Below are 14,448 nucleotides of genomic sequence, written 5' to 3' on the forward strand. Positions count from 1 at the left end.
CGCTCAAAGCCGAAATGGACGTAGTGTCCTTTGAACGCAGAGGTGTGTCGTGATTGGCTATTAGCTGACAGACTTCTTAGCTATTGGTTTCAACGCCCAAAAGCAAAAGGCACAATGATAACACCCTTTTATGGGTAGCCACGCCTCTTGTGCCATGCTGTTTAGCGTTGTACGGCAATGATTGGCTCCGAGTGGTGCTGTTTGCTTTATTTCGCTCTTCGCGATTGGTTCAGGTTCATTCTCTCTCAGAATTGACCCATTCGGTCACAGTCAGCCGGAGGTACAAGCTGCAGCGATGCAACGCGGGAAGAGTTTTCTCTTGAAATGACAGCGTAGAGGCCTGTTTGGGACGAGAAGTTAGAGACAACCAGTCGAAGTTATGACGCCATTAATGGTTAAGAAGGTAAACAGGTTTTAATAAAACAAACCACTGGAGACAACCTAAAGAGACAATGCCCATCTTATAGCAATATACGGAGCAACATTCTAATGCGGCGGCTGGTGAGCCGTCTGACAAATGGGGCGGACTCACTCTCCTCACTCAAATGGCGCATCCGCGCAAGCGCAAACTGATGTTTGAAATCAAAACAAGCAAATCTCAGTCAATACAAGCAAACGAGGTTCTCAGAGAAATGTAATTCGAGACAAACCAGAAGTATCACCAGGCAGATTCTTAATCTGTGGAGGGAAATTATTAGCACGACAGGGATTTACAGAACTGCACAAAAAAAGAAAGAAAAACACGTAAAGAACTAGAGAAGCTTTCAATACATGGCTCCCGATTATAGCCTGTAGCTCTTCCCACTTTCTTACACAAAGCTCATCTCCATTTTGTTTTTCGACTTGTAAGTTGAGGTTTGTAGTCAGTCTGATGAGCTGTAAAGGCCCGAGGTGGTTGTGGTTTCCTCTGTCCAGCCTCCAACCCCCAGTCCACTTCCCCAGGTTTGGGGATCTAACTGCAGATTGTATGAATTACAGAAGTGAGAATACATCCCGTTATTGTTAATGGATGAAAATGAGATCATTGGTTTGTCAACCTGTTGCTTGGTACACCACGCCTGACCTTTCTGCCCGTTTCTGACCTGTGCAGACCTCCATATTATGCTGGATTTAATTGAAGTTTTCTTCTACACCCTGCACCTATTCATGTCCAAATTGTAAATATGTGGGCAATTAAGTTCTCATATTTTTGTTTTGTGGTAAAAAAAAAAAAAAAATCACTTCTTAGTGAAATTTTTCTTGGAATGCTCCAGCTTCTGTCTGCAGTTCATTCCTAACTGGACATTCCCAATTGAAAGCTTAGTGAGATTTGAAAAACAAAAACACAGTTCAATAAAAACATTCCCTAATTCATTTCGTTTCCAGTTGTAATTAACAACCTGTTAGATAAACCAATCAAGTGTTCATTTGGAAAACTTCAAAACTACAAAGGACGGATGGCTTTAATTCTGAAGGAACATTTCAAATGAATATGAAACATCTTTGAGAAAAAAAAGGGGATTGTTAAAAACGATATTAGCATATTTGAGTACTAAGCTGGAGTTTGAGATATTTATTTATTTTTCTATATTTATTACTAAATCTGAATTTTAGGAAAGGAAAACAGATGTCTTGGTTCCACAAGCTGTTTAAAATCCTAGCAATTTTTCTTAAGTTTTAATTTTTAAATTGTGATTTAAAAATGTATATTAAGTTTCTTTAACCTCCCGTGGTTGTAGGTCTTGTTCCATCAGACGGTCAGTTCCCAAACACCCCCACACACACAAAAAAAACTCGTATAAAAGCACACGCAGGGTCAGTGTGACCACAGTGGACCGCGAACAGAGTCAAAAGCTTGTACTCACATCTCTTAAAACCACAGGAGGGTTAAAATATGAACTACCAGCAGTGCATCAAGCTATTTAGCTTGTTTGTGTGGAAATGTTTTAGAGATAGAAATGTTTACCCTATTCTTGGTTAAATACGTTTATTTATTAGTGGTTAGTTATTTTCAGCACTGGATGAGAAGCAGGACTCCATGATACCAGGCTGGATTCTTATCAGCAGAAAAAACATTCACAAGAAAGAAACCAAGCAGAAAGGTATACAGAAGCCAAAAGAGCAAGAAAAGAAAGTGTTTGATGATGTACCGATGGATAAATGAGTCAAAGATGGTAAGAAAAAATAAATAAATAAAGGTTTCATAGTCAGCACTGCACCAACATTTTTTTTATGCATTTATTAAGAATACAGCACAAATCTCAACAACAAAAAGCTCCACCTCCCACCAGGTCTGACCTGAGTGAGAACAACTGGAGGAAAAACTTTTTACAAGGTTAAATAAAAAAAAAAAAAAATTAAAAAAAAGACTTGCTGCATCACGAGACACATTTAATAGAAATAAATCCATACTGTCCTTGTCCTCCTGCAGGGAGGAGAGACTGATGGTGAAAAACGAGCTGCTGGCACCTTTAAGCGATGAAGTCCAGCGGCCTGTTGAAGCCTCCCTTCCTGTTCATGTACTGCCTAAAGAAAGAGACGGAGCAGGAAACATGACATCACTTCCTCTGCAGCACTTGCACATTACATCACCGTTAGGAGGGCTGGGATCTGCGTAGAAACACCTGCAGAGGTGATTGGCTGCTCTACCAGCAGACCATGCAGTGAACCCTCACCGCTAGGCAGGAATGGAACCTCCATGACTAAAACATTTAAAGAGCCAAATACGATAAATACAAGGAGATTCTTTACTCTGCTCTAAAGCTTCACAGTGCTATAATTAGGAGCATCAAATTGGAAATCTTTTTTATGTGTATAAATGTACCTGTATTTCCTCTTCATGGTAACATTGACTGCATATGCATTAACCGATCCATCCGTTTTCTTACCCTATTGGGGAAAAAAAAAACAAAAAAACACATTTATTTTCTTTGTACAGTAGTTTAAAAATGTCGCAAAATTCTATCAGTGTAAAAACAGATTTTTTACACAGATAAAACCAGGACTTTGCTGTCCTGTACTGGGTGTTCCTTTACTGTGAAATCTTTAATTGCTGACATTCTGCCAGAAAATATGAGACACTTGAGATGAAAGCAACCTACAGTTTGTTGAATCTTCAATTTGGCTGCACAACACACTAGAACAAGGGTGTTCAACATGCGGTTCCCGACCCTCGACTGGCTCTTTGGCCTGTCCACAATAACGCTGGCTAAAAATGATAAAGATTCAACTAATGTTTTAAATATACATTTTATAACAAATGCTGGTTTTACCCAATTTTGTTTCATGTGATGAACTAATTTTCTACAACAGAAAGATACTACAAATACTAGTGATATTGTTTTTTTTTTCAAGTTTAGAAATTATGTACTTTTCATTTTTCATAAATTTACATATCCATCCTCTTTTGTGCAAAAGTTTTGTTTATTTGTAAAACAAAAGACAAATTTCCTGAAGTTCATTTATTAAATGTATTTAAATTTACCTATTTAAATAAATTTAAATGTATATAAATAAATACATTTATCTTAGTTCATAAAGTAATGAAACATTATCTGAAAAAAAAAGTAACATTTGCAGCTTTGAATAAGTCTTAGCTGGACTCATCTGGGTCAACAGCGCCTCCTTGTGGTTGTGTGGCAACTCACTGTTGCACTCACCTTGGTTGTGTCAAAGGAACCGAACCCCATCGTTTTCATCATCTCGATTTCCTCCTCTGTTTTGCCTTGCATATCCTCAGCTGTAACAGCACAAGAGGAAAAACAAACGACTGTTTTTATCGGTTCGACTCCGGGTCAGCATGTTGGCGAACGAACGCGCTTCTGCTGTTGATGACGATACCTGAGATCTGAATGGACTTCCCAGGTTTGTCTTTCGCCTCTTTCCGCTCGTCCTTCTGCCGCCCAGGAGAGAGGGAGGAGGAGCGATGGCGTCTGGGAGGAGTCCTGTCCGAGGAACAGAGACACGGCTTCAGGATTTATTGTCACGTCTACGCACGCGGAAGCAGGAAGTGGAGCTGGGCACAAACGATTAACAATCCAGACGTTCCGTTCCTTCTCATTACGCCACCGCACAGGACGGCGTGAGAGCAAAACAAGACCTTGAATGATATAGTTATCTTTTTCATGGTGTGTACAGAAAGCTGTTCTATTGTGAGGCGACAGAACATGACTGTTCATGAAAGTGGCTTTAGAGGTAAACAAGCATGTTGACGTGACAGAGCTCACTCCATCTGTAAAACTCAGACTACAGGACTGTTTGTCATTCTGAAGTTGCACAGAAACTTTCCCACTGTGGGACAATAGAGGACTTTTCTATTCTATTCACTGTAGATGCAAATAATGACATTTTAATGATCGCCGTGACCCACAAACACGAGCAGCAGGTAGATTTTCACACAGCTGCATGTAGGTATGGGGGAGGGGAGAGGAGGTATTTAATACACCACTGATTTCAATGAAGGTCTGACATTTCTGTTGTACATACATCTCAACTGTGTGAAATAAATTTTTTTTTTTTTTAAAATCACATTGTATGACTAAGTAAATTGAATTTCATCGGATGAACAAAAGTGTTCGATGCTATAAAAAATATATATAACTTCAATATTTGGAGCAGAAATACATGTTCCTAAAGGAGCCGTTGTCACTGAGTGGTTTTAAAGGCCGCTCCTTGTAAACATTTCAACTGAGGAATCTTTTCATCTATTTATTTATGACAGTTATCATTTTCATGTGAATGTTCTGTAACCTCTGTGTGCTGCCAGGGTTCTCTTGTAAAAGACATTTTTAATTAAGCCTTTAACAACTCCAGAGGTCAGACTTTTCCTGTAGTTCTTGACCACTGCGGCAGAGGTTTCGGCTCCACTCCTCCACGCAGATCTTTCTGCTTTCAGAGCTGTCGCTAGGCAACACGGATCTTAAGCTCCCACCTGTCCACAATCAAACGATGCACAGCCACAACCAGCCTCCCTCTAATCCTCCAAACAGTTCTGTTTCAGTCTCATCTGACCCCATGACCTCAAGCAGCTCTCCATTTCTATTCTTGGTGTCCATAGACAGCTCTTTGGTCTCACATGGTGGACAGCCTGCAGCCTGATTGGGTGGAATTGTGCAATTAATCCAGGTAATAGGTGGAGGGAAGAAGGGCTTCTTAAAGATGAACAAGCAGGTCTGTGAGAGACAGAATGTTTTCTGCTTGGTAGCTAATCAAATGCTTATTCCATTAAATTAAATGCAAGTTAACTATTTTTTAAAAATCAAACAAATCATATAATGTGATTATCTAGATTTTCTCTCTGTCTCTCACCAGCTTCATTTCCGTTACAAATGTCTGCAAAACTGTCGATATTCTGCTAATGTAAAAAAACAAAATAACTTTGCAAATGTGGTGTTTCCATTAAATAAGAAATGCAATTAAAATCACATGTGAATAAGTTGTTTCATCGATAAATCATTTTAAAGAAACAATGCCACGCCATTGTCCTCCTACCACTTCCTGTCGTCTCCTTTGTCTTTTTCGCCAGTAGTAACATCCAATTGTTGATCACGTGACTTATGATGCAAAATGAAAAATGTTTCTACTGGAGTTTAGCGAAAAACATTATTTTGGATACAGCCGAAAAACCACATCATCCTAGTGCAAAAACTAAAAAAACAACAACTGGATTTTAGTGGAAATTTGCTTATTTTCCATTAAGCTCATTTATTTTCAGAATTCCAATTATATGGTGAATGGAGACGCAGCTTGTGTTGAGGTGAAGCTACGATAAATACTCCAGAACTCTACAGTCTCTGTTAGCAGAAAAACTGGAAACAACTGTGGTGAATCAGATCATCAATTTCCCCACTTTAATCTATAGATACCTGGAATAACAATTAATGTTTGGAACGTTAAATATGTTCATTTTAAAACTGGCTGATTTAAAGGTAAGCTGAGCAGATATATCCTATTTTCCAATTAACATTCCTATTTAAGAAGTGTATTGATAGATCTACATAACTATCATCACTCTGTGGCCCTCCAGACCAGCTTGACCCTTTTGACTGCCGGCATATTAATATATTACAGTAAAACCAGCTTTAGAGGGGATTATCTACCCATCCCAGCAGCGTATGAAAACAATCTCGACTGAACTGACGGTCTCACCTGGACCGTCTTCTGTGCGGCGAGCGTGAGCGAGATCTGCGGCGCTCTCGGTCCCGGTCCCTCGAGCGAGAGCGGTCCCTGTCCCGTCGGCGTCGCTCGTGTTCTCGTGAGGTCGAGCGGGATCGTCTTCTCTCTGGTGGCAGGAAATGACATCATGTCAGGAACTGGGCCATGTCTTAAAGCACACTGGTAGCAAGGAACTGTCATTCTTTGCAAACATTGACCAGGTGACTGTTCATCTGCCATGTCCATGTTGGAGCAACAGAGAAACTGAAGGACTTTTTATCCATCTCGTCATCAAAGAACCAAAGTAAAAAAACTTACAAACTAAAATTGTCTGCTTACAAAAGAGTTTTCTTTGAGGTCTAACCTGTTGATTCTAATTATCTTTTAACACATAAACTCGTCTGTTTAAACGGTTTTCCCTTACAAATTAAATGTATTAAACATTGACAATAAAAGAACACTGCGAGTTCTTATGGAACGATCAGCTTCTGTGCATGTAATGAGCAGAAAACTTTTATTTTATTAGCACTACTTGACTTGTTGACCACTGCTCTGAGAGGATATAGGAAAAATTGGCTCATTTTGATCAATCATTATGCCAATATGTGAAAAATATAGTTATTCAGTTCATAACTGACTAAAGAAAAAGAGAAATCAAATGACAGTGCAGTAATTCCTTTCAGCTTAGCTTTATTTGACAGATCTGGTTTTGTAGCTTATCTGAAAAGTGAGAGGAGACCGCTTTATAATTATTCACTTTAAAAATAAACAAACAATTGTAAAATTTTACAATAAGTCTATTCTAGGGATGGTTACATTACTTTTAATCACTTGAGATTCAACAAATAACAGTGCGCTCCTTCCGCCTCGTAATGAAAATAACTTCGACTAATCTATCATTAAAACTACATGCTTGTAGTTTTAATAAGCTGCTCTGGTTGAGCAGCTATAATAAAACTACGTGATTTCGGCTGAGAGAGTGAAACTTTAACCGATTCTGACCAAATAACTCCCAGGTTTTCATGTTTATCTCAGTTAGCCGAGCTTTAGCTTCAGCAGCTCCAGACGCGCAGATCTAGAAGCTGCTACAATCCTCCCGAGGACTCAGTTTGCTCAGAAGGTTTCAAAGTAGACCGATAATATTTTAACCCACTTAAACACGTTAAAACACCGCTACTTTATAGAACATATAGGGGGAAAAAACGACATTACTCGGGACATAACAGTGAACAGTAATGTAAGCTAGCGCTACATTAGCTACCTAGCAGTAAAACCATCGTATTTTCTTACCTCGCCTCGGGGGTGTTCGACTCCTGCTTCGACCCATTCTTCCAGCGGCTAAAATTAGCCTTTTTTTATGACCAGCGATTAAAAAAACTATATTCTATAAATAACTAAGAAGAAACTAAAATTTGCAGGAAGCTAACGACAGCTCTGCGTTGGCTTCTCCTTCGTCCTCTGTGATTGGTTGCGCTTTACACACTTCCTCTCTCTTCCGCTGTGCAGAGCGCCCTCTAGCGACCTGTATGACCGTCACATTTCGGTAGCTCTGGAAAAAAGAAAAAGGAATGAAGCTGGACTCTTAAAGAAAAAAAAAAAAAAGTCGTGAAATTAGTACATAATAATGACGTGATTATAGCGAACTATTGTGTACACAAGTTAGAAATGTTCCGGTGGCGGAACGGCTGTGGCGACCAGCAGCGTAGGTTGAGTTTACCCGGGGAGCGGGAGTTAACTCAGACCTTTTTTGGTCAAAAGCAGCACAACAAAACGTAATACGCCATTAATTAGGATAAAGCGAAGTGTCGCTATTTGAAAAGGAAGGATAGTAAAGTAAGTCATATGGTTCTGGCTGCTGAGCAGTACCAGCAGAACCGGGGACGGTTGACCGTAAGCGAACCCAAGAAGGCTTCTTCAGTTGACGCCACCAACGTAGCCAAGCTGGACGTGAGGATAAGCGGCTAAAAAGACAACTTATCGGCACTCAAAACAAGCTGTTACGGAGCTGAAAACTAGGTTAGTGTAGTAAGAGGAGACTACGCTCTGTCTTAAGCGCAGTGGCGGACGTGGAAATTGTTACAAAAGTTACAAAAGTTCAACGTAACTGACAGCGGGGGTATTCCGGAAGGAATCAGCCGTTAAAGACACTTTGTAGCAAAGCGAGGGAGGAACCGAGATGGCGTCTCGGTAAGGCTTCTGTTCTCCAGCAGCCGTACTTAAAGCCATAATTTAAACATATCTGTCCAGTTTGGCATCTCGTTCCTTATCACGATCATGCACAGACCGGATAACAAGAGAAAAGACCGTAAGTCGTCCAACATGAACAGTGTAAATCTTGATTTGCATAACTTCTCTACTGGCTATGCTAGAGCCGAAGTTATGGATGTCGGGGACTTTTCACTCTCGCCTGATATCCCAGTAAAATCCCCTCTTATAAAGAAGGGAAAGCCCTCTGCCGCTACAGATGACCCAGATGATTTATTTATTAATGATTTATTGTTACCAGACTCTCCGCCATCAGACCATAAAACTCTCGGTTCATTTTGTTCCAATTTTTACAACAACCTCTGCTCCTCTGAATACTCAGATGAAAAAGCTTCTTTACTGATTGACTCTATTAAACATTGTAAAGTTTTATCTAAGGTTGAGAACAAAATGTGTGACGCTAACCTCACTCTACAGGAAGTAGAAGAGGCCATTTTGAATGTTAAAAACAACAAATCGCCAGGTAGTGATGGGCTGTCAAGTGAGCTTTATAAGAAATTTGTAAAAGAACTTAGTCCCTTTATTCTCAGCACTCTTTCAGAAAGTATTGGTCGTGGAGATCTGCCTCCTACTTTAACACAAGGCCTTATTACTTTGATCCCAACAACCTGGCAAAGACAAGTTTACAACTGGAGACCTGTTTGTTTACTGAACAATGACTATAAAGTTTTTGCTGTTATTTTGGCCAGAAGAATTAAACAAACTCTCAGTTCTATTATTGATGAATCTCAATCAGGCTTCATGTCCCACAGACACAATCAACCTAAGGCTTGTGCTGGATCTACTAGACTATTCAGATCTAATAAATGATAACAGCTTTATTTTGTTTTTAGACTTTTATAAGGCTTTTGACTCTCTAGAGCAGGGGTCCCCAAACTTTCTCCTGTGAGGGCCACATAACTTGTCCCTTCTCTGATGGGGGGCCGGGGTCAGTTTGTAACAGAAAAAGTGTGACGATTGTAAGAGTGCTAAACATAAAAATGTATTGTTTTTCAGAAAGCACAATCAAATAACCTTTTCTGGATTCTTCAGAGAACAAAAGTCAGGAAATAACACTATGAAATAAATAATAACCAAATAACACTGGGTTCTCCACATAAAAAAAAGGGTTAGGGTCAATTATATGCATGTATAAAATAGTTACTAACTAGTAGTTAATAATAAATAAAGTTCATTACTAAGGAACATTTATTTTATTGCAAAAGTCCGACTAATCAAATAAAAATGCACATATATGAAAATACTCTGGTATTGTTCAGGGGGCCGGACCAAATGTGGAGGCGGGCCGCATCTGGCCCGCGGGCCGTAGTTTGGGGACCACTGCTCTAGAGCATGGCTTTATGTATCAGGCCTTAGAAAAATTTGGCTTTGGGCAACATTTTGTAAAAATCTATTCAGACTCTTTACAAGAAAGGTAACTTATGTATTACACTGAATCCCAGATTTCCAGTATGCAGAGGAGTGAGGCAGGGCTGCCCCGTTTCCCCTTATTTATTCCTGATCGCAGCGCAACTTCTTGCAACATTTATTCTGGAAAACAAGATCCGTGATCTCTCAGTTGCTGATAGAGAAATTTGTTTTAGTCAAGTTGACACGACACTGTTTCTGAGAGATGCTGACCAAATTCCTGTTGTTATTAAGCTCATCCAAACTTTCTCTGATGCTTCAGGCCTCAAACTTCATGTAAACAAATGTGAATTGCTTCCCATGTCATCCTGTCGCGAATCCCATCTTTACAACATCACAAAAGATGGCAAAGAACGATGCAAGCTTAACTTTGACCCTACAATTGATAAAACCAAAAAGAAATTAAGCCACTGGCTTCAAAGAGATTTATCTTTAAGAGGAAGAATACTGTTATCTAAAGCTGAAGGGATATCAGGTTAACTTTTGCTGCACCAGCATTAAATGTCAATACTGCTACCTGTAAAACTGTTGATACAATGTTATCTGGAAAAATAAAAACACATTACATCAAAGACTCTGTGCTCCTGAACCCTGTAGACTCAGGTGGTTTCAACTTTTTAGATTTCTCATCTTTAAATCACACATTTAAAATCAATTGGATCAGATTTTTTTTTTATTGAACCCCGACTCTTTGTGAGATTTTATCCCTATTGATATTTTCTCCAAACTTGGTGGCCTTTCATTTTTACTTAAGTCTAACTATAGCATACATTCTTCTGTTTTTGAATCTGCTGTGGGTAAAATGTGTTTCTCCTCGAAACCCTCCACTAGAAACAGGAATATAAGATCCTTATTTCAGAAGAACATTGATACTGCACCTTATGGGACCCTCTGTTTGTATTATACTTTCTATTGTTTTTATTCCTTGTAACCCCTGGCATTTTTTATTTTTCCCCCATTCTATACATTGTATTGACATTTTGATGAAATAAGAAGAAGAAAAAAAGAAGTTTGAAATGTTCCTGTATGTTGCACCTCAACCACACACTTTTACTGTGGTTTTTTTGACTGTGGTTTACAAATGTTCCAACAAGGTTCAGAACCGGAATCATTATAGAGTTTTAATTCGCCTGCTTTATAACCTGGCTAAAACCAGTTTTGATGTTTGGTGTCACACGTCTGACCCAAAACGTCACTCTCCAAAATAAGTCAAGTCACGGTCAGAAAGGCTATAAGGGGGAAACGTTTTATGGCGAAAGGAGGAAAAAACCGAGCTTTATGTGAACAAAAAAGAATGAAGAAACTAACAGTTTCTTCACGAAGAAACAGTTTGGAGCGGGCAAGCACAAAGCGCTCCAGTCAAGCATGGTGATGGCTGCATCATTTTGCTAGATGAAGCAGGTGAAGAATAAAGAAACAGGACTGCCATCAAGTTATTATTCTTATTCTTCTAGAGAGCAAAAAAAGTTATTCAACTTCACCTCAAGACAATAGTGTTTTTTTAAGCATACACATATTTGTTCCCCTGTGTTTGTCCAGATAATGTTATATTAACTCAACATATTAGGATGGTGGCCTTTCCTAAAGTGAACAGCAGGGGGAGACAGAGACCATGTCGAAATATGACCCTTAAAAGTCTGCAGTATTATCGGCTTTTAATGCTCCACCATAATTTGTAAGCTGTAACATTTCAGAGGTTGTTTTTTATTTTTATCTTTTCAACCCTGCTGTCTTGCATCAAACTTGACATTCATTTCCAGACGACTGGCTTCAGAGGAAAAGCAAAACACGATCACCATTCTGCATTTATTCAAGAAAACAATCCTTCATTTAAATCCGGCATTGTTGACAAACCATTTATAGTGGTACAAATCACAGTTTTCAGGGAGCCGCAGGAATCAGATCGGTCATGTTTCATTTGGCCCAGCAGGATTTGAACTCGCTCAATTTGTGTGGCAATGCCAGGCTAACAACCGAGAGAGCCCTGACTCCTTAAACGGCCGCGGCGCTTTATTTTTAGGCATCGGCGGCCCTCCTGAGAAATGTACAAAAGGGACGAGCGGAGCTATAAGCCCAAGGTGCTGCTGTGGCAGCTCTGTGTCATGCATTTTAAACGTGGCTGGAGGGGGGGAGCGGGATGGTAAAAGGGAACAACAGAGCAAGGGAAAAGAAGTTTGTCAGAGTTCATTAAGTATCAAGGGAACATTGCTGGAACTGGCAGAGTAAGCCGCGCCGGGGCCCTAGTGCCATTAATCACGACTGACATGAAACCAGGGGCCAAGGGAGAGGAGGTGGAAGGAGGGGAGAAGGCGGCGCTGCCAGAGACTCTGGTTGTGATTATAAAATGCGGTCCGGGCAGCTCAGGCCAGCGGTGTTGAAGGTAAAAACACGCCGCTGCCAAGACCGTAAAGTTCAGCTAACCTCACACAGATCACCCTCACATAATCACAGGTAGACCGTGAGGAGAGACATGTGACTCTCCAAACCTCTGAAAAACAAACAAACAAAAAAACATGGCAGGGTAATTGCTGAGGGGATGAAGTTAGTATTTTTGGGCCTCAGAGGTAAAGAACTGCAGGAACTTCTGGTTTAATAGCGTATTCTGAGGAAGTGCGGCGCTAGTCATACATCTCTGTCGCCTGCCTTATTTTCTCCCCGCATCCCCCGCTTGATTTTATTTTATTTTTTCCGGATTTTTTTGCGCTGGCTCGCTGCTGCCACCCTGGAAGACGAAATAAATGGGAGAGAGAGCGAGAGAGAGCGAGAGAAAGCGGAATGGAGAAAAGGAGGAGGAAAGCTTGTGACTCGTGAAGTTGGAGGCCTCTGTTAAGTGCCGTGCATGAAAGCCCGTCCAGCCTCATTAGCTGTCAGTTGTAACAATACCGAGCTGGCAGCGAAGACTGCTCCCAGTCTCGGTGCCATAAATCACCGGCTGACAGGGCCCAGACAGGGCTGGGAACCAGCGCACATGCAGGACTAGCTCGCGCTGCTCCGTCTCCCTGTTGTTCTTCTTTCTTTCACCTCGCGCTCTTGTTTTTCCACAGCTCGTTCTTTTCTCCACTTCCCTCCGTCTCTCTCTCAATCCGTCTCCATCACACGAACTCACTGCACACTAAAACATGTCAGCGGACAACCCGGAACACATGTGCTCGCATATTTGCCTTATGCACCAATTTTTGTGAAGCAGACAAAAGAGGTTTGGACAAGTCTGTCATATTTCTTTTTGGTGGATGATATGTATTTACCGGTTCTGGATATGGATTCCTGTGCTCTCCCAATCACTTCTCATGTATACAGTATAAGGAAAGATATATCAAAAGGCTTCATATCTAACAGGTCTTACTGCAGCAGCTCTGACTCTACAGCTGGTTTTGCTATTACTTGTCAGATCCATGAGACACCATAGCAGAAAATCAGTCAAACTGAAGCTGGACTAGTGAAGGTTTGTACATCCGATCATTTACTGTGAGATGCTGGTCTTAGTTTGGACTTGGTGTTAGCCCCCAATAGTCTTGATCTTGTCTTAGTCTCAATACACTTTAGTTTTGGTCTTGATTTGGTTTCAGGTTTGGTGGTCTGGACTACAACGGGTCTGGTCAGTGACTAAAGTATACCTCCAAATTAGCTACAAAGTGGCAGCAAACCTATTGTTTTGGTGACGCCATCAAAAGCCCTTGATCTCTACTCTGTAGAAAATATATATGTAGAACTGAAAATGTGTGTGATGTGTGTGTGACCAAGACAGACCACAAACCTGACTCTGTTACACCAGTTATGCATCAAGGAATGGGCCATAATTCCACCAAAACAGTGTGAGAGATTTCTGAAATTCATAAAAAGAAATTCTACAGAATGTGAACGAAAAGTATTTACATTCCTGAAGTTAAAAAGAAACCGTTTAAAAAGTTGGCATTTAGCAAATAAAAATATTTTTGTGATCTTAATCGACCTAAAACAAGAAACGGTCAGTCTGATAAAATAACTGTCAGTTACGGTGTCAAGTGTTTTTGGTGCATGATGGCTGTTGACAACCCAGGCAATTTCCGGTAAGCTTCACGTCGAACTGGCGCATTGCAAACGTCACAGACAAACGTTAGGGATCGTCTGCGACCTCAGAGTCCATGCCTTCAGCAAGCAATAGTTTTCAATAGACCCTTTGTAAGAACAAGAACAAAACCATTAGCCTGGTTTTTATCAGGCTAACGTTTCACACTATAGATGCTCTGGGATTTCTCTGTAAAGACAGATAAAAATGAAGCTGTTCCCATCATAGAACAATATGTGATTTTTGCATTATTAGCAGTATTTTTTTTAACAGTCACAAGAAAATGGAAACACCAAAGTGAACGGCTTCAGTGTGGGGAATGAAACAGTTCCGTTACAAGCCGCAGGTCAAAGCGGGACAAAGCTTTCAAAAGTTGTCTAATTGAACTCCTGACATGGGACGTTTCCTTGTACAGCTCCCAGTGAATGTCTGAATCAGCATATGAAGGACGTTATGGTTTGCTTGCAGCCACGTGGCCAAGCAGGAGCGGTAGCCGGCTGCCAGCGTCACTTACGGTGAGGCGTGATGATGTATGTGGCGCACATGGAAAGGAAGGAAGTACAAGAACGCAGGGCTGTGGGCTATTAATCATTGCTCTG

General features: G+C 40.5%; 1 protein-coding gene across 1 annotated transcript; it reads right to left on the bottom strand.

Annotated features, from left to right (window-relative positions):
* Positions 1-1,949: 1,949 nt before the first annotated feature.
* On the bottom strand, positions 1,950-7,616 carry snrnp27 (small nuclear ribonucleoprotein U4/U6.U5 subunit 27). Its single transcript, XM_005802134.3, has 6 exons — positions 7,423-7,616; positions 6,127-6,259; positions 3,820-3,923; positions 3,639-3,718; positions 2,804-2,868; positions 1,950-2,505 (listed from the first exon to the last, which is right to left on the bottom strand). The coding sequence occupies exons 1-6, from the start codon at positions 7,457-7,459 to the stop codon at positions 2,451-2,453; spliced, it is 474 nt and encodes a 157-aa protein (XP_005802191.1). The 5' UTR covers positions 7,460-7,616; the 3' UTR covers positions 1,950-2,450.
* Positions 7,617-14,448: the final 6,832 nt, after the last annotated feature.

Source organism: Xiphophorus maculatus, chromosome 11, assembly GCF_002775205.1.
Source record: "Xiphophorus maculatus strain JP 163 A chromosome 11, X_maculatus-5.0-male, whole genome shotgun sequence".
Classification (NCBI taxonomy): Eukaryota; Metazoa; Chordata; class Actinopteri; order Cyprinodontiformes; family Poeciliidae; genus Xiphophorus; species Xiphophorus maculatus.